General features: G+C 54.5%; 1 protein-coding gene across 18 annotated transcripts in view; it reads right to left on the bottom strand.

Moving 5' to 3' along the window:
- The window catches only part of LOC141732448 (protein CEPU-1), a 479662-nt gene that overhangs the window by 34387 nt on the left and 417386 nt on the right, over positions 1 to 27889 (bottom strand). For all 18 annotated transcript variants that reach the window (XM_074561455.1, XM_074561456.1, XM_074561457.1 and 15 more), the window contains one exon: positions 17414 to 17646. In XM_074561455.1, the coding sequence (XP_074417556.1) occupies positions 17414 to 17646 (233 nt within the window). The remainder of the gene's footprint in view (positions 1 to 17413; positions 17647 to 27889) is intronic.

Genomic DNA, 27889 nt, shown 5'->3' with positions numbered 1-27889 from the left:
GTAACGGCTCCGGTTGCAGCAAAGCTCTCCCGAGCTTGGAGGACACGAAATTTTTTATGCCCGTCTCTGCAGCAGGTTATACGGCACGGCATCACAATAATTCAGAAGAGGAGGGGGGGAAACAAGACGTTTCCAATCATTCATTAGTAAAGTATTTGTGAACGTGGGTATAACTCACCGCATAAGCAGCGGGGTTTCTGCAGACAAACTTTATAGCCAAGTGCCAAAAGGGAGCTCAATCTGATTCCACTTACGACAGCATAAATCAGCCATGCTCCTACTGCAGGCAACAAGGGATACGCCGGAATAAACACGGCACAAAAGGAGAGTCGGGCCTCCAGCGCAAGGACTTCTTCCTGACTTTTGGATGGGTCCAGGTCATCAACCTGGATCCAGACTGTCGCTGCCTGCCTGGATTTGATCCCCTGCTTTCAAGGCTCTGTAGGGATCTACATCTTCTTTCCTACCGTAAAAAGGAAGAAACACCCGACACCAAGCCCCACACCTGTGGGGGAATGCTCAGAGTTTGCTTAGCATGGCTACTAATAATCAGCTTTATAGAGCGGGCAGAATCCATCATTCAGGTTTGGGAGACCCCAGTTCTACTTTCACGTTACGATGCCCCGAGGAAGTCGTGGCACTGCTTTGGACAGCGTTGCCTTCTCTAAAATGACTCTACTGAATGAAAAAAAGGAAAATAAGGAAGACAAAAAAGTAAAGGCTTTGCATTGCTAACTGTGAAGAAACGCAGACAAACAAGGACTGTCGGGCGGTTCGGCTCCCTGTCTAGGCTGATCTCATTTTCAGCTCCAGGCATGCCGTGCGGAGAAAGGATCTAGTTTCCAGTTTTGGCACCCCGAGCCACCTGGGATTCCCCCTGCAAGTCAAGCAACGCCTCCAAAAAAGCAGAAAATTGAAGGATCTCGAAATCTTAAGATGCCTGCATCATCTTTCCAGCATTATTGACACCTCTCCTCAAGGCACCTCTCCCACAGCTGCCTCCACGGTGACCATCAAACCGATGGTGACTCTGTCTCACCCTGCTCGCGGACGCAGGGTCCCCATCTCTGCCTCTTCTCATCCCACCAAGGCACCGCTGGAGGCTGCACCAGACCCGCTGGGAAAAGACCCGCGTGGGGACGAGCCCCAGCGTGCCGAGGGCGCCCGACAAAGTTTGAACACGACTTCTTGTTAATACAAAGCTTGTCAAACCCATCACCTAGAAATGCTGAATGTCTTTATTAGATTCCTTTATCTCCCCCCGAGATCGGAGGGACACGACGAGATGATTCTCAGCGGAGATGTCATCATCCAGAAACTAATTAAAGGCTGCGCGGGAAGTCGGGCCACGCGCACTCTGGAGAACAAAACGCATTAGCAACCCGAGTCGAGAAAAATATTACAAGTGAACTTCAGATCAGAAAGGGCGAGCTAGGGATTTGACAATAGCTCTCCTCTCCCCGTCTCTCCTCCTGCTCGTCCCCACACTCCCGCGCCCTCGATAGCTGTTCCCCAGCAGAAGAAAGCCACCCCGGATCTCGGAGCTTTCTGAAACCAGCCCCTACACCGCCATCTCCTAAGGGATGCATGACACTACTGGATCCCCTCCTCCACCAGGTCATGTCCTGGGAGAAAAATCACGATTTGCGGAATTTTTTTTAATGTCGGAAAAGCCTCCTTGCTGCACGTCATGAAGCTGCAGAGAAGGATGGCGTGATGCCTGCACCTCTCCCTGCTCCGCCAGAGCGATCCTGGGCAAAACACTTGGTCTCTTTGGGTGTCATTTCTCTTTATCAACAAAATGACAAGTATTTCTCTCTTTGCAGGCTTATTAAAAAGACAAGGCATTTAAAGTGATAAGATAACCTGAGCCTATGGTCACAGGAACTGTAGGTGGGGACATTTCTGCATAGGGACGGTCCTGTGTCCTATGTGTCTATAGGGCTCACGTACGCCGAGATGCACGGATCTAGTTTAGGGTGTGCATCCCGAGTGGATGTGCCTGCCAAATATCACATCCCAGTCAACCTGGAGTCTCCCGTACCAACTAGCAGCAAGTTTACACAATATTCCTCCTCCGGTCCACCATCGCACTTTGTCCTGCTAAACTCGGCATGAAACCTCAGCTCCTCTCCCCCAAAACCAGCCAAGGGGCAAGAGGCCGTGCCCTACGTCTGCCACACAGGTCCCGCTCCCGGAGAGTAGGGGGCTCTCCCCGTGTCCCACCCCCCACCCCCAGCTCCCTGCCCACGAGGAGCGAGCATCCTGCGGAGGGCCGGGCATGACAAACCGGCCCGAGCCACTTCGCTCAACAAAAGGGACCTGCGGGAACAAAGGAGCTCCAACGACCCTTCCGGAGATAAATCAGATGCTCTAATGCAGCCCGCATCTCCAATGAATATAGGGCAGGTGTCTCTGAAGTGAAGTATTAGTTAAAATGATGCTCTTTAAATTACATTTCGGCTATTTCAGGCAGACAGGTTGCGTGTGGGTTGGGTTGGGTTTTTTTATGATCTATCTAGAGGCTTAAAAAGACACAGAGAGAAATAAATCTCCCTTCCATTAAAAACACACTATGCTCTTGCATATTTGTTCTTATCTCCGCGCTCTGGCACTCGTGCTCCCTCTCTCCCCCGACTCGAGCACAAAGTAAGTGTTTATGATTACACTTTCCACACTGACACTAATCTAATTCGAGGAGCCGCGCAGCCCGTGCCCAGGGAAAGCGGGAGGATGAGCGGCACTTCCTGAAACGCTGCGTTGGATGCCGGGCGCCTTGATGGTTTTACTTCAAAAACCATCAAGATTCCTGGCATTAATGTGGAACTGAGTGAGAGCCCCAAGTTTTGACTGAATTGCAACTGAAGTCTATTTGTATCTTCTATCTCTGTCCTTTCTGCCTCTATTTATCCAGCTACTTACATCCCTCACCTCCTCCCAAGCTCCCCGACTCCAACCTAAACCATTCCATGATTCCATGTTTTACATCCTCGGACCCCACTGCGCTCGGTGCTGTACCACCGAGACACAAAAATACAGCCTTTGCCCCACGGGGCTCTCCATGAACACGTGAAAAAGGAGAGAGCAGATGGATGCAAGCTGCATCCGCAGCCCTCCGGGATATCCCTGCCTGCAAACTCCCTCCGGGCACCGCGCCGGCAGCCAGCTTAGGGGAGGGATGCGATGGGGAGCGAGGGGTGGATGTGCCTTACTGGCACAGGGAGCAAGGTGGGATGAAAAAATAAAATCCTTAACACCACGCATGCTGTTGCCATCACCTCTTGTCCCCAAACAACCCCTTTTCTCCCATTTTTCCCCGAGCTCCAGCCCTTGCAGGTGCCTCCCAATACTCCAGCCAGAGCCTTTGCTTCTGCTTGGGCTTCTTCCCGTGATCGCCTTTGACTCTGGTGAAAAATTAACGGATCAAGCAGAGAGCACGGCCCTATCATTCTCTGATTAGGTGGTCTGGAGGCTGCTCCTTATGACCAGACCCTTTGTTCGTCTGCTTATAAAGCGGGAGGTCGGCAAGGCCCAGCAGTTCAAAACAGAATCATAGAATGAATCATAGAATGGTTCAGGTTGGACCATTCAGGTTGGACCTTAAAGATCACCTAGTTCCAACCCCCCTGCCATGGTGATGGCAGATGAACCAAAGGTGAGGTGATTTAGGTGATTTATGCCTCCAGATGCTGCTGCTGCTCCTCCTGTCCCCATGGGAACACTTGCGAACCCATCCATCGCTCCAGCAGAGGAAGACCCACCTTCCCAAAGCTGCCCCAGTCTACTCCTTCCTTCCCTTAGTCATTTCTTTGCATAGTCCTGCTCTTGCAGGTTCTCCTTTCCAAGCTCCATCCTCGCTCATCCTTCTTCTGGCCCCTGCCCAAGGCACTTCGTTAGCATCCACCTTGACCCAACACGCCAACTGCCCCAAACCCAAGGGATCAAGCCATGGCTTGGCCAGAAACAAGCAGGAGAGCAAACACCAACAAGCCAGAATCCATGTGACGATGCACATCAACTTTCCACCGCCTTAAAACACCCTTAAAAGAGCATTCTGCAAGGTTCAGCTCGCCAAGTTCAGCAAGGATGGAGGGTAGGGTTGGTCTCTGCTGCCTTAATCCACCTCCCTGGCTCATGGTCCCCGAGGACCAGGCTTTCCCGCAGGTGCCTGGCATCTCTCCGTACCCGTGTACATCGCCGCCTCCGCTCCCTCGGGTTCTGCCAGCAGGGCGGGCATCAATAACCCCATCGTCCAAACACCTCCTGAGATAAGGGAGCGTTATTATCCCCGCTTTACGGGTGGAAAAATGAGGCCTGAAGAGCACACGGCCCAAAAGCGGCCATTCGGATGGATGCTCCATCAGCACCTGGCTTTTCGTGAAGCCACGGAAAAGGCTGCCAGGCCAAGGTATTTCCAAGGGAACGCACGATCCGAGAGTACCGCGGTTAAAAATTAGCCACCAGGCTGTAAGAGAGCACAGCAGGACATCCGCGTGCGCAGAGGGGCAATCAAAATTTCATTACCAAATCTCAACCCAAACAGGCTGTGTTCGACGGGGTTAAAAGGAAAGGGAAAGGAAAAGAAGGGAGCGACACTACCAGGAGGCAGGGATATCGGCGTGCCGGGAGTACGCGGGGGCTGTTCTCCTTTTCCATCAGGACTGCTCCTACATTTCCCGTTTCTCCTAAACGAAGCCCTCGAGCCTTCTTCTCAGCCACCCTCCCGCCTCCAGGAAAGCTGCAGGGAATTCTCTCCCCCCAGAGCATCCTTTAATATCCCTATTTGTCTTTCTAATGCCCGGCCTCATCAACAGCGCCGTCTATTCCCCATGTGCTCCTGCTTTTCACGGAAGGACTATTTTTACCCCTTCCTTCCTATGCCTCCCTCTCCTCCCATTTAATCATTTTGGAGGCTCTTTATCCCCATTTTCCTTTCCTTTCTTTCCTCTTTCCCTTTCATTTTTAAAACCTGCGGTTCCCCGATTCAAAATCATTACTGTTTTTAACTTGGCTCGAGCCTCTTTAATTAAGTTACTTTCCATTATTTTTTATCTAGTCCATTTGTCTACATCCCCCGCACCCTCCCCTCATTCTTCCTTTCCTCCCCAAGGCAGGCTGGGTATGAAATCTTACATTTCCATTTGGCTAACAATCACTTTGAATTTTTAAATGCTATTAAATTGGATCACACCGGTCACTGGACGGGAGTTGTCGAGCTGTGATATTTACTCGCGCCAGTCAAAGGGAAATGAAATTGCGGCGGCGCAGGGACGGGGAGGGCGGGGGGGGAGGGAAGGCGATGGGGGAGCGCAGATTTATTCTGCCGGCGGTACTTGCAAACAGGCACAATCCCTTCGGATTTTTGAGCGAGTTCAAAGGAAACTCTTACGCTCAACCATGAATGTATTGTAATGTCTTTAATAAATCAATTACTTGTTGGCAGGGAAGTGTCACTGCATCTCCAATCCTTGTAATCAACCTCAGCCTTGCTGTGTTTTAAGTGCTGAAAAACCACGGTGGTAGCCGGGGGAGCCAGGAGAAGCATCGGCGGCAGGGCAAACCAGAGAAAGCCCTTCCGCTTCGTCTTGCCAGCACAGACCGAAAGACGCAGAAACGCCATCTGCATCGTGCAAAAAAAAGGTCCACCCGCTGACCCCCAGCACCAGAATAAGGAATCGACGGCAGCGGAGGGACCCTGCCAGTGCTGAGCGGGGCTCACCCTTCCCGGGGCAGCTCCCGGGATACAGAAGTTTGGGAGGGATGACCACGAGAGGTTCACCAAGAGCCCCGAGCACGAAGCCCGGGGCTGAGCACCGCTCTCGCAGGCAAGTTGCGTTTCCCTACCGCCCCCAAGAGCGAGACAACCTTTTGCCGCACGTTAATTAGGGCCCTGCGTTTCGCGCTCCTGCCTACGGGAGGGTATTTCAATTTTGCTAAAAAGAGGCCTTTCTCCACTGGAAAAATTTGCTAAAGAGAGTGGGATTTGATTACAAAGCAGTCCCGGCCAAATCCAGCCCCTCCTCCTCTCTCTCTCTCTGCTGACAATATCCTCCCCTCCACAACAACAATCATCTGAGCACAAACAGACAACAAAGCTTTTCAAAAAGTAATGAACTCCGGTCGGAGCCAAGGCAGGAAGGGTTTAACGTTCAGCTCGCAAAGCTTGCCGAGGCCATCAATTATATAGCCCTGCTGCTGAAGGAGCGAAAAAAAAAAAAAAAAAAAAAAAGAGGAGAGAAAAAAAAAAAATTTCAGATAGACTCGGCCAAAAAGAAAAGATAGGGAAGGAAAACAGGGCGAGAGAGATTTAATTCGACGAGCGGGGAGAAGTGTTTGCAAAAGAGGAGGAGGATCAAAGGCTGAAGCTCTCGGGCTGGCTGCGAGAAGGAGGGATTACAAGGAGGGCAAACGGTGGAGGAGACATCTCTGTCGACCCCTCGGCTGGAGGCTGGTCCAGGGTACGAATCAGGGAGCCCCTCCGCTGCGAGGCCTCGGGGATGGGGAGGTTTTGGCAATGCCGGGGGGTGGATTGAGACCTATCGGTCTCATCTCATGTAGGACAGCAAGCCAGGACGGGGTCCGTGCCCTTCACCGCCTTGCCCCAGTCTCACACCAGACGCCACTGGAGGAAAGAGGAGGAACCCAGAGCTGAAACCGTCTGGGCATCTCGACCGCTGGCTAGATGGGACCACCAACCCAGACACGAAAAATGAGCGTGCGGGTCCACCTAGAGCAATGAGAGCTCCCTGTCCTCCTGCCTGCGCCCCGGGGGGCCGGGCTCTTCCATGGATGTGGCCCTGGACTAATGAACAAAGCCACCTCGTCTCCAAGGGACAGGACAGAGGGGACTCAGTGCTGTCCCACACCACCAGCTTCTCAAACAGACAACCAGCCAGACCCAGAAAACCCGAACCAGAAATCTTTCAAGACCGCATTTCTTTTCTGAAGGACCACATATCCACCTCTTTTCCAAAGGTCCTTGCCTTTTTGTTCTCCGCTTCCCTCCTTTTCTTCCTCCTTTGCTAAATCTCTCTCTCCTCCACTGCAGCGCCAGAACAGGCAGGAGAAGAAGGGCAAAACCAGATCGCAACTCTCCCCACGTTTCAACGCAGCTCCCCTTTCTCCAAGCCTCGACCTCTCCTTCAAAACCCGAGAAAAACCAGCGCAGAAAACGTCACATTTTCCACCTGGTCCTCCCCTTCATTGGTCAGCGACCCCCGTCCTTAAGCTTGGGGACATTTGCTGGACTTTTTCCCACACTCGGTGCCTGCCGCGGGAGGCGGCAAGGCCGGGCTGGCTCTTCGGCAGCTGTTCCCTTGGCCTCTCCTTTATCTCCAGCATTGTGTTCACATCTGCTTCCCCCTCTGCCTCTTTCCCTGCCGCTGGGAGCCTGGTTTTAAATCACTGCTCAGCGCGCCGGCTGCCAGGCACCGGTTTCATGCCTCCCAGCATGCCCCGTTTGGATCCAAAAACCGTTTGCAAGCCTCCCTCTGCTTTTTTTTTTTTAATTTTTTTTTCCTCCCCCCCCCCCTTTTTTTTTTTTTTTTTTTTTTTAAAATCCTCCTAAACCTGCCAGCGCTTGCCACACTGCTTTCCCCTCCTCCCTTTTGGCCGCCGAGTTATCTTGGCTCCGGAAACATGTTCCGACACCTGGTTGCTGGCAGCGCGGGGCTTTGGCAGCGGCCGGCCGCATGCAGCTCTCCGATAGGGAAGGGAAGGCAAGTGGGGACCAGCCGGTGTGGGTCAGCGCGACCCACCTTGGCCATCGAGGACGTGCCGGTGGCCGCTCTCACCGGTCCCAGCCGACCGGTGGCTTTCTCGAGCCTGGCGCTGTTGGCAATGCCGCCACCCGCATCCCTCTGGCTTTGCCTGGGGTTTTGGCCGAGGCCAGTTCCTGGTTTCGCCGGGGATTTGGAAGGGAGAAACGCACAGCTTTGTACAGCATCGCCCAGGAGCTGCGTTTTAGGAGATGCTTTTAGGACAAGCCATCGCCATCTGCGCCTTCCTTCCCCGGCAGAGAGCAAGGCTCCCGAGCATGGAAATTTTGGCAGAACAGAGCAGCAAAAACCCCGGGGAGCAAACGGAGCGGGGCACGGGGAGGGATGCTCCGTTGCCGCTCTGCCCACGCACTGGCTCCGGACTCACCTCCCCTTTCAGACTGCTATCAAAAAACCAAAAAGACAGAGCTACATCCTTCCCCCAGCCAACAACACACAAATTACCCTGAAAAATTTGGCTGATGCCTCCCCAACCTCCTTTCACCTGTGCAGAACTGCCAGCCAGGATCCCCCTGGATGCCACCTTCGATGGCAAAGGCTGCATCAAACGACCAAAGTCCCTTGGGCAGAGCCCCCCCGCTCTCCGGACACCCCGAGCCTCTGCAACAGGCTTTCGCTTCTGGACTCGCCTCCGGAAAAAATCAGCTCCAAAGGCCAAAAAAAGAAGAGCCAGATTAAAGTATCAACTCTGAATTTATGCTCGGGACTTAAGGTTTAATAATGCAACAGGAAAAAAAAATCAATATTTAATAAAGCAAATGATGGAGAAAAAACACTGAATGGGAGATGAGCCGCTGCTCGTGTTTTCAAACATGTAACTCCCGGAGGAGCCGGTTTGGCAGGAGGGATGCGGCACCAGATTGCCACGGCGAGCTGGCAACGCAGGGCGCCCCAGGTCCCACCCATTCCAGCTCCGGTGTCAAGGGGGCTCGCGGGTCTTTTTATTGAAGGACAAACAAGGAATTACGGTGGTCAGAGTCCAAATACCCATGGAGAGAGATCAAATGCTGACGCAGGAGGGGAGCCCAGCAGCTGCCTCGCTGAACAGGCCCAGATTTGCGCTAGGGCTGGAGGCTGGGCTTGCGAAACGGGCAGCAGCGCACCCGAATTCCAGTTTCAAAGGCAGCGAGACGAGCTGTCAAGGGATGGAGATCTCCTGACAAGCCGGGAGGGAGCACGGGGGCTCAAAGCGGAGGAAAAACCCCTGCCTGCCAAGGAAAAGATGATGGTGTAGGTAGATTAAGGGTGCAAGAGAGCAAGCGGGGCATCAAACGGGGCTGGCAGGCGCGGCGGCATGGCAAGAGCGCAGCCCTGGGCGTGCTGGGACCAGGCTGGACAAGGGATGCGGCAAGGATGCGGGCAGGATGCTGGGGACAGCTCGGCAGCTCTGCCTCCCTCCCCTGGAGGCCGGAGAAAACTGCAGCGAGCCCACGGCACCCAGATGTCACCTGCTGCTCCGTGCCAAGGCGAACGCGGGGCCTCGCAGCATGTGGCATACTGGGGGGTGGGGGGGCCATGAAACCAGGATGAAGGAGCGAGGAAGAGATGCTCCGAGATGCTCAATCCCTCAGCCAGGACGCCGCTTCCTTGAGCCATACCCGACACCATCCCTCCCACGCACGGAACGCTGATGCCCGATGCTGAGATGCAGAGCATCCCCTGCAACGCCACAACAACAACAATAATAATAACAACAACAATAATTCCCTGCATTGCAATAATAAATCCCCTGCATTGCAATATAAAATGCCTTCTGCAGCAGCAGTCCTCCTTGTCTCCCTACCCCACCAGCCTTTCCAGCCCTGATACAAGCTGCGATCCCAGCTAGGACAGGGGCAGGGGGAGGGCTTCCCCGTGCCCATCCAGGCAGATGCTGCATGGTCAAGATGCACCAAGACCCCATCTCGCAAAGTTTGGGGACTCGAGATACATCCCCAAAGCAAAGGAGGCTCTCGTTTGCACAGGTAGGTATCTCTCCGGGGGGGGGCAAAGCGAGCTCCGGTGCCCTTGGATGCAACCCCCTCCTCTCGCACGCAGCCGGGTTCCCTGCCTGGCCCTGCAGCACGGCAATAATTTGTAGCTTGTGCTGGGATCCTTCACGATGAAAGATGACATAGAAATATAAAACGTTATCGCTCCATAACAGCCACATGCTATAAAACGCCCCGGCAGAAGGATCTGGAACTAGATGGAGGCAGCGCTTTAAATCCTTCCCTGCAGAGTTACTGCCGCTAAAACAACAGACCCGCTCCGAAGAGCTCCGGGAACGGAAGGAGAAGAGGAAAGGCCCCCGATATAAACACCGCAATTGTGGAATTAGGCAAATAAGGTGACTTTATACCGGGCGTGACCTTCCCGTGCTGACAACCCCCAGGGTAGCTGTAGTACCGGCGCACCACCGACATCGCCTCCCGTCCATCCCCTGCCGCGACGTTCGGCGGATGCTCCGCGTTACTATAGTAACAACAAAGCGCCGGTACCAATATTACCCTACAACGAGTTGACTCTGCTCCTGCGATTACGATAACAATGCTGTTACTGTAGTAACATTACATTGTTGAGGTCTCGCGGTTCTACCCTTAATTTTATTGTCGTAAGATTAAATTGCAATAATGTTATTGAGCCGCCATTAGCGTCACCATGGTAACAGTAACATTAAGGTAGCGCTATCGCATTACAGCGGTCCAAACGTTCCACCACAAATATTTTAATGTAGTAAAACAAAAGAGATGACTGCAGTAACATTAAGCTGCAGTGACCTCATTAAACCACCACCGGCTTTATCACGCCGAACGCGGGGGACTTCGGGAACCCTACGGGGAGGCGGGGAGATGCTCGGCGTGCATCCCGGTGGCACAGGGATGCTGCTGTGCCACCCCTCCGGCTGGCTGAGCCCTGGGGGAAGGTGGGGGGGAACCGCTGTGCGGGGTTTGAGACCTCTCGAGTCCTCTCTCCAGCTTGGAGAGCTGCTGAGGCTCTGCAGAAGGGATTAATGGAGCCGCTGTTGAATGGCTCCGGGTGAGGCGGGCAACCTTTGGAGATGAAGGGGTGAAGGGGGCCGCCGGGAGCTCGCAGGCTCAGAAAGGCTCAAAAAGGAGCAGGCTCTCGTTTTCCACAAGAGGGGCGATGATCAGAGGGCGACCTCCGCCGCTCTGAGCATCTCCGAGGGAGCAGCAAAGAGAGTTAACACCGAGCTCGCCATGCACAAAAGCCCACAAAAGCGGACGGGGAGGAGGGAAATAGCTGAGCCACGGGGGCGTCGGAGGTGGAAATGGCCCCAGCTGTGCTGGCATCGCTGTGCTGTCCCAGCAGCAGGGGACGGGGCAGCCGGTGGGGACCGCAAGGGGCTCGTGTTGTTGTTCTACGTGTTGTTCTACGTGTTGTCCTAGTGGGAGGTGTCCCTGCCCATGGCAGGAGGGTTGAAATTAGATGATCTTTAAGGTCCCTTCCATCCCGAACCATTCTGTGATTCTATGATTCTTAGGGGAACCCCACAACACACCAGATTACAGCATTAGCGTGTGGGAAACCAGAGAAATTTGCCGCCGCCTCGGCGTACACAGAAAAGAAAAACACGACGGAAGCGAAAACGGTCTGTGTGTCCTATGAATCACCGGCTCTTCCTTCCCCTCGCTCCCTTCTCCTGCCAATTCTTGCTCCCCGGGAACAGGATGCATCCTCCCCTGGGTCTGGCATCGCCGGGGTGCCAGGCGAGCCGGGAGGACGCCTTCCCCTCCCCACCGCATCTAACGAGGACGGCGGTTAGCACGCTCCAGCACTGTTCGCCTCCCCATCCCTCCCGCTCTTTACCCCCCTCCTCCGGGAAGGGGGACGAGCCTCAGCACGAGCGGGACACGTCCCCGAAGGGGACACAGCACCCCTGGCTCCCTCCAGCAGCAAAGCGGGCACGAAACTGGGGCAGCCTGAAGCTTCCCGGAGCAAGCACCTCCAGTACTGGCTCCGGATTCTCTCCTTTTCCCCCCTGCCCCCTCCCTCCCCACGATATAATTGCTAATTAATAATAACGTTTAGCTCTCAGATAGCGCGCTCCATCTTCAAAGACCTCTGTCGACATTAATGAATTAATCCTCATCAAACCCCCCCTGTGAAGGAGGTGACAATTATTATCTCTGCCTCACAGATGTTAAATTGATTTGCAAAGAGGTCAAGTGAGTTGGGGCCGGGGGGTGGTGGGGGAGGAAGGCCGGAGGGAACCTGCCCAGCTGCACACCGGGTACGCGGCCAACGTGGTGAGGGAGCCTGGATGGGCACGTCTGGGGGTTAAACCCACCCCACTGAAGCCCCCCCACGGGGAAGCGAGGGCTGGTATAACCTTGCGAAGGAGACTGAGAGATACACGGGCAGCGACGGACGCGGGAGTAGCAGAGAGGAGGGGATGCTCCCGGCGGGCAGAGCAGAAGGGGGATGCAAAGCCAACAACTAGGGCATCGTGCGAGAGCGCGTGGGAGACCTTCAGTCCTCCCCACCAGCCCCGATACAAAAGGAAAAGACGCTTTGATGGACGGACGGCGATTAGCAAACAAAAGAGAGACGGGGAAGGAACGCATCAGTCAAAGGAGCCGAGAGCGCAGGGAAAGCGAGGGAGGATTTCGATTTCGTGCTGTTGGTTTCCTCCCCCCGCGACGCTTTGGGGAGGCTCTCCCATCTCTCCACATGCCTTTTAGGAGGCATTACCTAAACCTGCTTTTCCTTCCAGAAGGGATAGTGGCTCTTTTGGGGGAAAAAGGTGTGGACACACCAGAAAAACCCGTGCCAGGATCAGCTCCTGTAGTTTCTGCTGGGAAGCATCCTACCTAGTGTGAAACTCCAGCCCATGGCCAACGTCTACGCACCCTCACTGAGTTACCAACAGCCCTGGGCACATCCCTCTGGGGTCCCTCTGGGACCTCCTCACCCCCAGCACCGGTGGCTTTGGTGATGGAGAGGACAATCTCAGCCCTCCCGGCTCTGGCAGCGGCGCCAAAGCTGCTGGGCAGGAAGGCTCTGAGCATCTCCGGTAAAAAAAAAAAACCACAAAAAAACCCAAGCCATGAATTCCCATCTACTCCGATTTCCCAGCAAAACACTTTGAGGCCCTTGGATGAGAGTGGTGATGACGGCGGGGACTGATCCTTCCTCATCAGGGCAGGCGTTTCCCCGGCGCAAGGCAGAAAAGCGGCTGCGAAAAAGTTATCCTTATTCTCCCACGAGTCCAAGGGGCTTAATGGCATCAAAGGGAAATTAATTGGGCAGAGTTGGGCGCTTGAAACAAAGCCGGCTCAGGTGCCGCAGCCCCCACCGGCGGCTTTATCTCGCCGGTGCACACCTTGGCAGCGATGTTCCCGGGGCGGCCCCGGTGCCACCAACACGTCACGTCTGTCCCCCCCCTTACCCTGCCACCGGGACAGCCCCCTGTCACCTGCGCCCGCAGCCCCCCGACTCCTGTGAGCAGGTAATTAACTCCCAAACAAAGGCAGGGATTTTCAGATTAACCCGGGCCGGGGAAAGAGTGGGAAAACTCATTTACACCAAACAAAAGGGGAGGGGTGATTAGTTGCTCCAGTGACAACAGAAAAAGCCAGATAGGGCCAGGGAAACTGATAAAGAAGCGGGAAAGCGCTAATATCCCCCCAGTTGCCTGCCTTTTTCAAAAAAAAAAAAAAATTTTCTTTTTTTTAAACTTCTTTCTTTCTTTCTTTCTAAAGCGCTAAAACTCCCCCATTTTCTATCATGCAAATTTGTGTGCCTAAGTGAGATTAAACTCCGGCAGGCTCCCTGCCTCCTTCCCCAAGTCCATTTCCCCGCGCCGAGATAAGGCCAACTCTCCTTAATGCATCTTACAAGGCGGTGGGAGTGTTTTGCAGGCGCGCATTGGAGACGGCTTATTATCAATACAAATAAGAGCTTTCCAGACCCCCGTCCTCCTCCCTTCCCCTCTCTCTTTTTAAAGCCAGGAACCCGGAGAAGAGCTTAAATAGCTGAAGTGTCCTGCCGGGAGCGGGGAGAAGGGGGAGGCTGAGCCCGAGATGCTGCCGCAGGGGGAAGAAGCGGGACTTGCTAAGGAAAGCAGAGCGGGATACAGGAGAAAAGAGGAGAGGAAGGGAAAGCATCGCTCCTCGGAGGTCGATGGAGCCAAAGTCCTCTTTCTCGCTCCGGGTTTCTGCCTCCCTCCAAGTTTAGAGCTCGCCTACTGCAAGTGGGGCTTCCCTTTTGGGATCTTCACCCCCGAAACACCTCGCTCTTCCCAAATTCCTGCAAACATGGGAAGCGCCGCTTCCCTGTACTGGTCTAAGGACACCTCCTCCTAAGAAGAAACGAGGGCTGAGGGAGCGGGACAGGCAGGGACCACCTTCCAGAGACATGGGTGCTCCCCGAGCTGCTCATTTTTGGTCTGGGAGCTTCCTTCCCGGGGAGATCCAAGTGCAAAGAACCTCCTCGGACCGTCTGCAGCCATGGTGTTGGCTCACATCCACTTGGCATCGCCAACGCTGAGCCCTGACCCCGTTTAGAGCAGTGCCCGAAATAGAAGGTCTGAACTTCGACGCATTCAATGCCAAGGGGCTGTTGTCTCGTTCCCGGGCTCATTTGTCCCGTATTAGCACAGAAGGAAGGAGACATTCCACCGACCTGCTATTCCTGGAGTGGCAGCAATCACCTTTTGCCTTTTGTGGCGGGATTTCAAGACTGACAAGCCTTTCTGAAAAGCCTGACCGACGAGGAGAGCTGGGAGAAAGGGGGCTCGCATCGTTTCAGAAAGAAGGTGGCGAAGGGGCAACGCGATAACAACCTTCCCGAAAGCTAAAGGTTGTCACAAAGAGGACGCTGATCAATTGTTCCCCGCGTCCGCTGGGGATAGGCTGAGAAAAACTCCACTCCATTTGCAACAAAGAAGGTTTAAGTTAGATATTAGCTATACATTTTCTAATTATAAAGGTAGTGAGGCAATAGAATAGAGCGTCTAGGGAGACCGAAGAACCTGCTTTGTTAAAGATTTTCAAGAATAGCTTTCACATGTGTTTGCCAGCGATCTCCCTGCCTCGTTGCAGGGGGACGGGCTAAATTAGCTCTTGAGGTGCCTTCTACCCACCTATTTTGGGATCTCAGCCATCAATACAGTCAACCTAGAAATAAATGTGCAGCACTTCCCCCGCTGCAGCCTGGACATCCTTGGTTCCTGCTGCTTTCTAGCTCATTCTCTCCCGCTCCCTTGCGGGGGGACCATCCCCAACCCTCATGCCCTAAAGGCAGCTCCTTCTCCCATCCCTACCCCTCTTCTATTTTTTGCTCTTTTCCCCCCACGGCACCGCTTGCTCCAGACGCCCTCGGCAGACACCGAGCTCCTCACTCCCTCCATCCATGGCGTTTTCCCAGCGATATCCCCTAAACTCGGGGAGGAGGAGGAGGGAGGGACGCACGGTGTGGGCTGAAGGCGTTTGGACCCTTGGCCGATAGGCACCCGCCTCGCCTGCCGGGGCGGGGAGCAGCAGGCTGCTGAAATCTCGGCTGGAAGGGGAAGAGCTCCTTGCTCCCACTTTGGAGTCCCTTTGGAGAGCGCATCCTGCCCCGGGGTACGATTTAATTACATCCGGAGAGGCTGGAGTGCTCCTGCCTCCGGAGCTGTGCCCCCAGGCCCTTTTTCCTGGGGAAAGTCAGGACCTGCTTAGAGCAACCCTCTTTCTGGCTGCACCTGGACTAACCCTGTTTAAAAGGGGTTTTCCCCCCTTTTCCATCTCTTCTCACCACTTCTCCCTTCTTATCAGGCTGCGGGAAGGGGCAAGAGACCCCACAGCCACGTGCAGTTCTTGGCATATCCCTGAAATCTGGCGCTCGGATACCCTGCTTTCCTGCGAGGGAAGGGTAAGCGCCGCTTCCCGCAAGCTGGACGCCTTTTAGGACAAGATTATACCATCTTGCATATTTATGGGGCTCATTTTCCAAGGCAGGAGAGTTAATCCTGGCAGCACCCCAGCCAAATTTTAATGGGGGTCATTAAGGCAGGCCTCCCTCTAATTGGACACGATATTCACTTTCATGTCCTGCTCCGGCGCGTTGTTGCGCATTAGGCTCTCGTCACCTCTCACTCGAAAAAAGGGCAGGGTGAACCCTTGAAATTAGGGACCCAGCTCCTGAAAGCCGGTATTTCCATTGGCAGCCATGAGGATATTCACCTCGTTATAGGACCGAGCACATCACTGAATCCTCCAGTACCTAACTGTTCCTCTGCAAGGAGTTAAGATGCCGCCTTTTCCCTCCAGCACCCAAACATCTCCTCCTAATGATACAGCAACACACGGAAGGGATAGAGACAGATGTCTGGTGATACGGGAAATTTAGGTCAGGAAACGGGAATCAGAAGAGAACAGCTAGAAATTGTCCTGCATCCCCCCCAGCGCCCGATAGCGACTTCGAGAACTTGCGGGTGGATCGACTTTGGCTTAAGAAACTCAGGCAGGTAATAACAGATGGCAAGATAAACAGCGAGGACCCGGGCTGGCAACGCATCCGCTTTTTCTCCGCGGTTAATGGAGATGGAGAAAGTCCGGCTCTGTTTAGTTTGCTTGATTGCTTGAAGAGGAAAAAGAAAACGGAAAAGGGGGGAGGGGGGGAAAATAAAGGCCCTGGGTTTGGGTTTTTCCCCCTCCTTCTATTCATTAGGCTGTCGATAATGCTCAGGCCTGGCATATCGACGGCGGATTAGCTCAACCCGACTGTGTGTACAAGACCAATGCCTTTTTAACCCAGCTTGTTTCCAAATCAATACCCCCATCAGCATTCGAAAATTAGCCCGAGACGAGATTCCAATACTCGAGCTGGTATGTCATGCTAAGAGGGCTCCTGGCCAAATCACAGAAGAAGAAGGAGGAAAAAAAAGGTTGCTAGGAAGGGATTAGAAATTTTCCATTAATCTTCCCCGAGGCTGCTTCCCTAAGAGCGCAGTGGGCGCCGTATGTCACACCATGCAGGCTCCCCCGTGCCCAGCGCACGTCCTGCAGGAGGGATGCAGGAGATATCTTGCATGAACGTCCATCTGCTTGACCATCACGCGTGGCCACGCTTGTACATCCCCTCTGAGGGCCCGTGTGTGCTTGCATGCTTGCTGAAGAGCGCACGCACGCACCCCATGGATGGCACAGCCTTGGTGAGGCGCGCTTGGCCACCGCAAGCGCTCTAGCACCCCATGCCGGCCTTCCTCCTCCTCCTCTTCACAGAAGTACGGAGTTTCAACACACAAACACATATTGTTGCTAGGCATACACACACCCCCGCAAAGTACACAAATCTGCCAGCTCTCTCTTCTCCCCCAACGCAAGTTTTACTTCAAGCGTTGCCTCCAGCATGGAAAACAAGAAAAGCCCTCAAAATACAACAACAACAAACACAGGTTTGCTAGTGACTACTGCGGGAGGCAGCGCTGCCCGTATCACAGCCCCACGACTACTCCAGGAAAGTTGGATAAATGCATTGCCCAGCTTCACTGGGATTCTCCAAGCTCATGGATCAGCCCCAACGTTTGCACCCAGTTGTCTTAGACGCTCAACGTAGCGGCAGTAGGAGGAGAAGACACCAGGGCAAGAGCGATGAACAGAAATCAAAGCACCAAGCCCAACCCCCTCTACGAATTCCCTTCTTCTTACCTTGCACGATGAGATGGACACGCGATGTCTTGGGGTGATTGTCTGTCTGCACAGAGCAGGTGTAGGGGCCCTCATCGTACACGTCCACGTCTTGGATCTGGATACTGTACTGGGTTTTGGTGTTGGCCAGGAGCACCACCCGAGGGTCCAAGCACCACTTGTCATTGCCGGCATAGAGGATGCTGCTGCGGTTCAGCCAGGCCACTCGGGTGACTCGGTTATCCACGGAGCACCTGGGGAGAAGCAGAGAGGTGACCCATCAGCGCACTGCTCTTGGACTCCCTGTCCCCCCTTCCCCAGCCCCTCCTGGTCCTCCTGGCACTATTTTTAGCTTTGCTGCCAGCAGCAGTTTCAGAGACCAAGTGCTTTCAGTGTCCAAAAGAGGACAACGTCAGCACTTTACGCATGGCACTCAGGGCACCGACATCCATCTAAAGCGGTGGCTCCAGGGATTTGCCCAAGAGCTTCACAACGATTTCAGATGTAGAGAGGTGAGAGCCACCCCAGCACCAGTCCTTTCACCCCTCCATTCCCAGTTGCTCCTTTGCAAACACAGAGAGAACCAGAACCGAGCCAAAACCTCCATCCCGAGTCCAAACCACACTTGTTTTTTTGGGGGGAGGATGCAGGTTGCTACCTCCTGCCCAAACCCATCACTTGTCATTCTCTCCGCAGACCTTCATATCCCTGCAGCCAGGCAAAGAAATGCAAAGCGGAGCAGGGAAAGCAGCTCACGCTACTTCACAAAGGAGCGGGGGAAATTTATCGCCGGAGAAAGCCGGCTCTGACACACCTCTAAAGAGAAACCTTGAGCTTCCTACCATTTGTCCCCTCCGTCAGCTCTTCCTTCTCTACCCATCATCTGCATCGCTGCGTCTCCCTCACTTACTGCCCCTCACCCCATCTCACTTCTTGAGCAACGTTTTGGAGGTAGAAAACTTCTATATCCAGCCTCATGAAGACACCTAGCCCCCATCAGACAACACGGTGCAAATCTAGAAAAGACTTTGCTCCCGAAGGAGATCATTTTCCCGTCCACGTTAGCAGGGGCCAGTCTTGCTCCTCCCGAAGGTCCCTGCCAGCCCTGTCACCCTCCGTCCCCAGGTCCCCAAGCCAGGTTTGAACCCTCCATTTCCATGAATTGTCTCTAGACAGGTGAAGGACCACAGGGCCTGCTGCCCAAGCCCTTCCCTAGCTTGCAGAAAACCCACAGCCCCCCAAACCAGCTAAAACCCCGCTTCTCTCCGAGCAAGTTTGGGATTACGGAGCCGTTAGGACTTTGCCACGCTTTGCTGGATGCCGGTGACAGAGGATAATGTCCCTACATAAAACCACTCAGCCTCAGATCCACTGTTTATATTCTCCCCAATCTACTTCATTACTTGTGCAGTGGCCGGGATGCAAATTAACTTTGGAGGCACCAAAAAAGAAGCGCGGCAGCCCCTGGGAGGTCTCGCACAGGGTAACCTCAATGAATGCAAGGGGCTTAATGGGCTATACATGCCGGACCGCGGCAGCAGGGGAATTAACGGCAAGGATGAATGTTTCTGCAGCATGCCTTCTGTCAGGGACTTATCCTGACGCTTTAGGGATTTTTTTTCTTGGGCAGAGCCACCGAGTAAGTAGTAATAATAAAAGCAAGACAGCTCAGGTCCTCGCTGAGATTGATGCAGCCATCTACCGCCTCTCTCTGTCCGTCTGTCTCCTCGCTGGTGCGCTCCTGCCCTTCCCATGTCCACTACTGATGCCAGCGAAGACACAGGTACCCACCTGGGGACACGCTCTCTCGTCCCATCTAACCTCTTTTTGGAGGTATGCCTTTGGCCCCAGTTCATTAGAAAAGAACCCTAAATAACCCACTCAGCCTCAAGACACAACATTTGGAGGTTTAGGGATGAGGGATCCCCATGAGACGATGTGCCCAAGGCGAGACGGGTAGTCTCGCAGCCCAGGGCACCCCTGTTGATTTGCTAGGCAAGTACCCAAGCTACTGCGGCATCCTCCCTTCTCTGGTGTGAAAAACATCCGATAAATTAAAACAATTTTACTGCTGTTCCATAATGATATTACGATAATAATAAATTAAATGTGAGCAGATTTTTATTATCCACATAAAAAAAGGCAATAGATTCAGCCTGGGCTGAACACCAAGAACTCGGCTCTTGCTCTCAGCTGCATTACAACTTGAGCAAAAACCTAAAAGTTGAGTTGCTCAAGTTGAACAAAACTTGAGATTTCTTCCCAGAGGATGGTTTTAGTTTTTACTCTGGACCTCGACTCTGCCGGTAGCTTAGACCTATGGGGTTTGAAGAAAATGCGGGTGGGGTATTTGGCGCTTGGCCCTGGCCTGCCCATCGCCGTGCCATGAAATAGGCTCCGGCGGTTGCGGCGAGCAGCACTTCTGCACAAACACAGGGGTGTCCACCCTCGCTGCCAAAGCCGTATCACGGAGAAGGACCGGGTGATAAGAAGCCAGACATGGCTTGAATTTCTTGGACCGGTCCCTTCTCCGGGGATTATCCCTGAGGACCCGTAAGCAGGCTGAACTAAAAATATATATTTCCTCTCTCCTCCTCCACGCCAGTTTTTTTGTGAAATGCATCAGCTTGGAGATCCCTGGATAATAATGGAGCCAGACAGTGTGTAATCCAAGCATTCCCTCTATCATATGGGCATTTAAGTGCTTTTGAAAAGCAACGGGGCTCAGGTAACGCATGAGGCAACAGTGAAATAAGTGCTTTCGCCCTTCACAGCACCCGGTCACAATCTCTTCTTATCACCTAGACACGCTTCTCTGTCCCTGGGATCGGCAGGCTTCAAGTTGTTATTTTATTTTCTTCCCTGCCTCTTAAAGCTCCCGAGCCAAAATTTATATATATGTAATAAAAGTGCAGAAACAGCTCCTGGGAAAGGCAAACTTTGACCTTTGGATATGGTGTGCTATTTAGGGGATGGCGGGTCACGCTCCTACCCGAGCTCCTTCCAACCACCGCGTTCCTCCTCGCACAACCGCCAGTCGGGGTCCCCGCGGCCGAGGCTCACCGCGGCGACCCGATGCTCTTCCAGCCCCTCCATCTGCTCCCCTTCCCCTCCCCCAGCAGCTCCTCTCTCCCGACGCAGGGATGGGAAGCCCTCCTCTCTGGCACATGGGCAGCCAAGCAGAAAGCCTTTGGCTTTGGCCGGGATGCCAGGCTCCAAAGCACAGGTGGAGAAGAGCAAAGCCACCGCCGAGCCTACAGCCTCCCCGCTTCCCACCCCACTCCTGGCGAAGTGCAAAGCCCCGAGATGCCTCCTCCGCCTCGCTGGAGGTTCTCGCCCTCCCTCGCACCCCACGATGTGCCAGGGAGGGAGGGGAGAGAGAAGTCCCGGGGGTGCCGGAAAACGGCGCTTGCCTCCAAAAAGAAGATGTAAAAATAATTAAGCAGAGATGAGGTAATTTTCTCTCTCAAGATCCTTAATCCTTGTTATGTTCCTGCTCAGAAGGCAAGGCCTTCCACTGCAGGAAGATGAAAAACTGCCGACTGTCAGCACAAGGAGGAGATGATACTGCCCCCTCTCTCTGCTGCTGCTTTCCCTCTAAAGCCAGAGTCCCAAGCCCCAGGGTTTTTCCTCCGGGAGGTGGAAACGCTGCTAACACACCACTGCTGCATCATCCTGGGGGTAGGCAGCGACGGTTTGGTAGCTCTTCACACCGCACCAGACCCCCTGCTGCCACTGAGGGCACCTCAAAATGACCACGAGCGATGGAGTTTGGGCATTCTAAGACAATGGCATGCACGGCCCAAAGCTGAGAGCTGCGTGAATACATCTTCCCCACCTCTCCCACCTGGCCTGCTCCTGCCCTTGTCCTGCGCTCCATGGGGAATGATGCACGGCGGGTGCAAAGGGGATACAGACGCAGCCTGGGAGTGCCCTTTCCACCCCCGTTAGCATCTCTGCGGCCAAAGCTTCTTGGCTTTGCTCTACAAGCATCCTCTACAAGCAAACTGGTCCATTAGGACTGGCCGCCCTCCCCCAAACCAGCCAGCATCCCCATGGCCAGAGGGGTTGACCTTGTCCAGCCAAAGTCCTCATGCCTGCACCCCACACAAGGGACCCATGGGTGCAGCCGACAGCCCACCCAGCAGCTGAAGGTGGAAATGGGGAGAGGGAAAGCATCGCCATCAGGTCTCTGCCACCTTAGGTAACGCAAGCACCAAGATGAACAAGGCTGAAAACGCCAACAAAGCCCTGGGCGGGGACAAAACAGCGGGGAGCGGGCTGTTTGCAGACACAGACCCGCTCCCGAAGAGCCCACGGCCAAACTGCCGCTGCAATCGGGGATCAGGAACAAATAAACACACAACGGGGTGCCAAAGCCGAGCGCCCTGACCACTGATCCCACCCGTGCTTCACGCGGCCCCCGGCACCTCCCCGCACCTTGGGCACAGACACAGATGGCACAAGCCGGCAGTGACATGCCCTCCTGAATCTCTCTCTTCGCTTTCGCGAGTTTGCACACAGAAGATGACGGGAGAGGAGGTGGCCCAGCAGTGGGGGGAAGGAGGTTTTTAATTACTGAAGTGTAGTAATTGGCACAACACTTCTTTGTTGCCTCTTATGCAGATCGCTGGTGTTCCAGAGGGCTGGGCTGGAGAGCACAGATTGTCTCAACCCAGCAGGACACACAAGAAATGAATAATGTTAATTAGAACTGAAAAGCGCTCAGCAAAATTACCAACCTGGTTGCCGCTTTCATTGCAATTATCAGGGTACAAGCTCCATGGCGGGGAGGCAGGGACGGTGCGAAACCTGGCTCGTCCCAGCAAACTTGGTGGCCCAGCTTGGGGCCCCGACCAAGCTGACCCCCCCCGGCACTCGACGCCCCCCTGGGTTCGCTTCTCCTTCCACCGTCACCTAATTTTCACTGCATGCCAGCCCTAGAGAAACCCCCTTCCCAAATCCAGGACACCCAAGGGATTTTCACACGCGTTGGCACCACAGCACCGACCCACCATCAAGCATCCCTAGATGTCTCTTCCTTTTCTTCCCAGTTTAACTCAACAATTCCCAGACAACCTCTGGATTTTGAAGCAATCCCTTCCACACTGGCAGTGTTTTGGAAATCAGTTTGGAGGAACTAGCTTGGGGTTTACTTGAAAACTGGGCGCAAAAGCCGCCCATTGAGGCTGGGCAAGGGGACAAGCTGCTCTGGCCCTGCCTCGTCCCCAGCATCTCATGTCCCAGGCAGCATCTTCCAGCCTCCGCGCCATCAGCCGCGCTATAAATGATCGACTCAACTAGACCGCCGCCGGAGGCAGGAGCTTCACATCTCAGATTTATTTCTGTGATTATCACATTTTATTGTTATTTATTAGGATTAATTAAAGGCTGGGCTGTGAACAACTCAATCCTACTCAGGCTCAGTCCCACAGCTCTCATAGGCTCTCCTATGATGTTTATGCGCCGGTGGCAACAGAAGTTTGGCCATCAGTTCCTAAGCAAAGGGATCAGATTGACCCACGCTCCGTGGGACACGTGCTGCCCATAACCCCGTAAGGCTGGGATGCACACACCATGGACATCCTGAGGTGGGGCTATCATGGAAAAACTGGTCTGGAAGCTTTTTTACTAATAAATATTAAGCCAAAACCCTCGTTGGCACAACCCAGTCTGGTTTCCCTCTCAATACGCTTCGCTGTTTTGGGTTAAGTCACGCACTAGCAATTCCTCCCAGTCCAGCCCTTCTTCAGCAGGATTTACAGCATCTGCTCCCCTTCCGCGCAGATACAGACTGCGTACGCTCGCACACACTCACTGCAGCACCGTCTGCTCACATCCGCACCCACACGCAACACTACCCTACACGCCAAGCACCAGCCCGACGAAAACACCCATTTTCGGCGGGTGTTGTGCGCATGCGACACATGCAGCACGTACGAAGAGCACGTGTGCTCATTGGCGCGCGGCATGTGCACCTCCTGCAGTAACCCCATCTGCTGACCCCTCCAGATGCTACAAGTGCGCACGGCAGGGGGTTGGAACCAGACGATCTTTAAGGTCCCTTCCAACCCCAAACCATTCTATGATTCTATGACACCCACCTCAAGCTTGGATGACTTGGCTGGATGTACAAACCCGTGCAGGATGCAGGTTCCACACGGTGGAAGACGGACTATGGGATTAAGAAGGTCCATAGGTTTGGTCCTGGCCTGCTGAAAGCCCCAGCTGCTCACCCAAGCGGCTCTAACAGGGGCTCAAGGCTCATCCCCACTGGGGTCTGCTTGCCTGCCTGGTTGATGGTGGTGGGGTTCTTGGCATGTCCGTCCTCACCTCCACCCCAGGACCACCCCAACCATCCTCACCCTCAACTGCAAACTCAGCTGGAGGGCATCCCTTGAGCTCACCCTGATGGGACACCAAGTGAAGATGCAGCTCGAGGACTTCTTCACAGCACAGCATGGCTGTCAGGGCTGAGAAACCCCTTCCCTGCACGGGGAGCTTGCCGCCGGCCAGGCAGGAGCTGACAGAACAATTAACTCGGCAGCGGGATCCGGCAGGAAAAGGGGGAGACCCTGCTGGGGCTGGTGTCCACCTCCAGCTCCCCCCACAGCAGCCTCAGCATCTCCAAAGGCTGCGGGGGTGAGGAGGTGCCCTCAGATCAGCCGCCGCCCCGGTGCCTCTGCAAAAATCACGCTGAGCTGGTCAAAAGCAGCGCTCGGGAGTGGAAAATAAAAACCCTTTGTGCTTCCCCCTCTCTTACCTGCCCAGAGTTTTATCCCGGTGGTTGCAGTCGGGGCTCTGGACCGGGAGGTCCTGCTTTTCCCACCGGCTCACGCTGCGACCTGCAGCAAGTTCCCTGCAAGTCCCTGCCCTTCATTTCTGCCCTCTGCAAGGCTTTAAAGATATTTGGCACCTCCCGGCCCGGGAGGGCGAGTTAACGCGTGTTTGCAAAGCACCTGACCTCCTCAAGTGAAAGTTTATATATGCAAATGATTCACACTAATTACATTAATAATAATATACCGGGCTCGAAAAGATCCGCCTTGGTTCATTGCCCGGGATTCGCAGAGCTGCAAACAACTCCCAGTACGCCGCCCGAGCCGAGCTTCTTGGCAAACGCCAAGAAAACAGGAGGAAACCGGACCGGGGAGGAAAGGAGAGCTGCAAAAAGAGCCCGAGATCCCACTTTACAGCCTGCTGACCGAGCGCGGGGCAGGGCAGGGAGCAGCCAGGAGTCCCACGAGCATCTCTACATCCACCCAACATCCCACCGGTCCCCAGAGACCCCCAGGCCGGCACCGGTGCGAAGCGGGCAGGTCGTGATGCAGCAGGCGGGGATGGCTCGTCTGGAAAAGTCTTTATCTCTCTGCAATGCAGCAAGCGCACTAGCACCTTTCCAAGTCCCCTGCTCCCGTGCTCGCCTCATCCAGCCTTTCTATTTATCCTCCCATTGTCTCTGCTAACAACAGGGCTCCGCGCCTCTATAGCGTCTTCCCTCTCGGAGCGTGCCACACCACATCAATGAGAGCAGCCGCTCCGGGACCGCGCGTCGAGGAAACGGGTCCCTAACCTGGGCTCCCGACCCCCGCGGCTGACCCCGGAGCGGCACCCCAGCATGCTCCTGCCCCACATCTGCTTTGGGTGCCCTCCAAAAGTGCTAATGACACCGGGGAAGGGGGAAGGGGGGGGGGGGTGACGCCAGCACCCGACCGCCTGTAGGCAGCTGTGCGGGGACACGGCCGGTTTACTAATGAAATGTCACCCCGCCAGGGAGCTCCTGCAGTGCCGGGATGCTGCGCTGAGCTCCAGAGACACAGTGTTTCTCCTGATTTTCTCCTTTTTTATGTGTTCCCACAGCCCAGGTAATTGCTTGGGGGGCTTCTGGATGCCAGCAGGCAAACAACCCCCTGCAAAAGTCACCCCTTCCCCAGCCATCTTCCAGAGTTACCCACGCAAGGGTGCTCCCTCCTGCAAGGCATCACCCCAGACCAGCTTGTCTGGAAGAGGCTTTCAAAAGGAGGTGCGGAAACGCCACAAGAAGAGAATAACTCCGTAATGACCCCAATCCTCATCCCCCAAGTGTTACAGAGCGGTTTAAACCTTGTAAAATAAAGTTTCCTCATCTAAGGAGGAGTGGAGAAGTCTCCTCTCTCTGCCTCCAAAAACCTGGTGAGATCTCTCCTTGCTATGCGCTTCTCCCTAGAAAAATGCTTCTTCACCACCTGCAAACCCCAGGCTGAGCCACTCAAGACACCCCAATGCTCACAGCCCAGAAAGCCCCCCGCAGCCTGAGCTGCATCCCCAGCAGCGTGGGCAGCAGGGCGAGGGGGGGATTCTGCAGGGTCTCCCCGCTGCAGTGCTGCCTCCAGCGCTGGGGCCACCAACAGCAGAAGGACACGGAGCTGGTGGAGCGGGGCCAGAGGAGGCCCCGGAGATGCTGGGAGGGCTGGAGCCCCTCTGCTGGGAGGACAGGCTGAGAGAGCTGGGGGGGTTCAGCCTGGAGAAGAGAAGGCTCCGCGGAGACCTTCCAGCCCCTTCCAGGCCCTCAAGGGGCTCCAGGAAAGCTGGGGAGGGACTCTGGAGCAGGGAGGGGAGCCATGGGATGAGGGGGGATGGTTTTACACTGCAAGAGGGGAGACTTAGATGGGATATTGGGAAGAAATCCTTTGCTGTGAGGGTGGTGAGCCCCTGGCCCAGGTTGCCCAGAGGAGCTGTGGCTGCCCCATCCCTGGAGGGGTTCAAGGCCAGGTTGGACGGGGCTTGGAGCACCCTGGGCTGGTGGGAGGTGTCCCTGCCCAGGGCAGGGGGTGGGACGAGGTGGTCTTTAAGTTCCCTTCAAACTCTAACCATTCTGTGATTCTATGAACTCCCCATCCTTCTGGCCCCCCCCGCAGCTCCCGCTCTCCTCCTCCAGCCCCGCAGGGAAGTTCCTCCAGGCTGCACTCCCAGCAGTTAGCGCCGATCCCCGGCGCTGAACTCGCTCAATTACGAGCTGTGCCCCCTGAATAAATCCCGGTTCTGCTTTGCGCAATTGACACTAATGGCCCAGGAATAAAGCGATGCCATCCACCCCAACGGTCTGCAAAGGAGCGCGTTTAACTAAGCACACAGGCAAGGGACTGCTGAGCTTAACTGCACTGAAAATGTATTCTAAAGGAAGCGATGCACTTAACTTATTACAAGTGGGAAATTATCACTAAAGTGGCTTTTCCTTAGAAGTTGAGGTATTAAACAGTAACGGCGAGGGGTGAGCGCTCTCTGCCAGGACTGCAGAGAGGAACGAAGGCTACTAAAGGATGCTGTGGGTCAGGAGACAGTGGGACAGGAGGAGCAGGGGGCAAGGAGGAGCTCCTAACAGAGGGATGAGGAGCACTGGCAGGGAAAACACAGGGAAATCAACCCAGGGAAGAGCAGAAGATCAAGCATCAGGTTTTCAAGGCACTGGCAGAGCTCTCCAGTAGCGCAAGACACTGCAACGCAGAGCTGCGACGGGGAGACAGGGGGAGCTTGCGCTGGCACTGGCTGTGGTTGACCACCCAGGTCTACCTGTAGCAAGTCTATTTCTCTACACACTGTATACTTGTAGTCTGAGAATAACTGCAGGTTACCACGTCACCTTCCTACACCAGATCTCCCTCACCCTCCAAATTGCAATTTCATGGCAACACCGAAGCTCATACTTCTCCGGGCAGATGGGCAGAGATGGACAGAAAGAAGACAACGAGCAAACCCTTGGAATTAAGATAGAGCGGTGGTCCAGGCAACACAACGCTGCATGGGAGGAACAGGGCATCCCAAGCCTTTGGAGATGAATCCCCAAGCCTTGCAGTGCCGCAGCAGGTTCCAGGGTGACGGGGAGTGGACCTTCCCCTTCGGAAGAAGAAGAGGCTTCCCCATCCAAGGTCACAAGTGGCCAAGACAAGAAGGTAACCTGCGCCTCTTGCTCTGACATCTATCTCCTGATAGAAACCAGCTCCCTAGCAAGACCCTACACAGCTTCTTACAGATACTTAAAAGCCACCACATAGCCAGATCTTCCCCCATCGCATAACCAGAAGGTTGTTTGCCACATGAACCAAGTCCAAGCACTCATCTCATGACCTCCCATCACCACAGAACAGGGATATGTCCATGAGAGAAGGTCCCGGAGGGGACACTGGTGCCACAAGGAAGCTGGAGAACCAAATAGGAGGAGAGGATGGACAGGAAGGATGATAAGGAAGGAAACATGACGGAGCCAAAAGCAATGGGACCTTCTCCAGCCATACCACTCGCACCAATACCCTTCTCCCCATTTATAAAACGGCACTAATGAGACCAAAAACAAGAGAGGGAGGGAGGGGAAGGACCCTTCCCAGTACAGACCCCCCCTTTTCCTCCCCTCTCCCCTTGAGGACATCATCCTTAAAATATATTTCATTTCACAGCTGCATTATGGTACCACAAAATCCTGCGAATCCAATTTAAGAACAGATTACCTCCTCACTTACTTCA

This window comes from Larus michahellis, chromosome 17, assembly GCF_964199755.1.
Source record: "Larus michahellis chromosome 17, bLarMic1.1, whole genome shotgun sequence".
Taxonomy (NCBI): Eukaryota; Metazoa; Chordata; class Aves; order Charadriiformes; family Laridae; genus Larus; species Larus michahellis.
The sequence above is the reverse complement of the archived record's forward strand: the minus strand, read 5'-3'. Positions and strand labels throughout refer to the sequence as shown.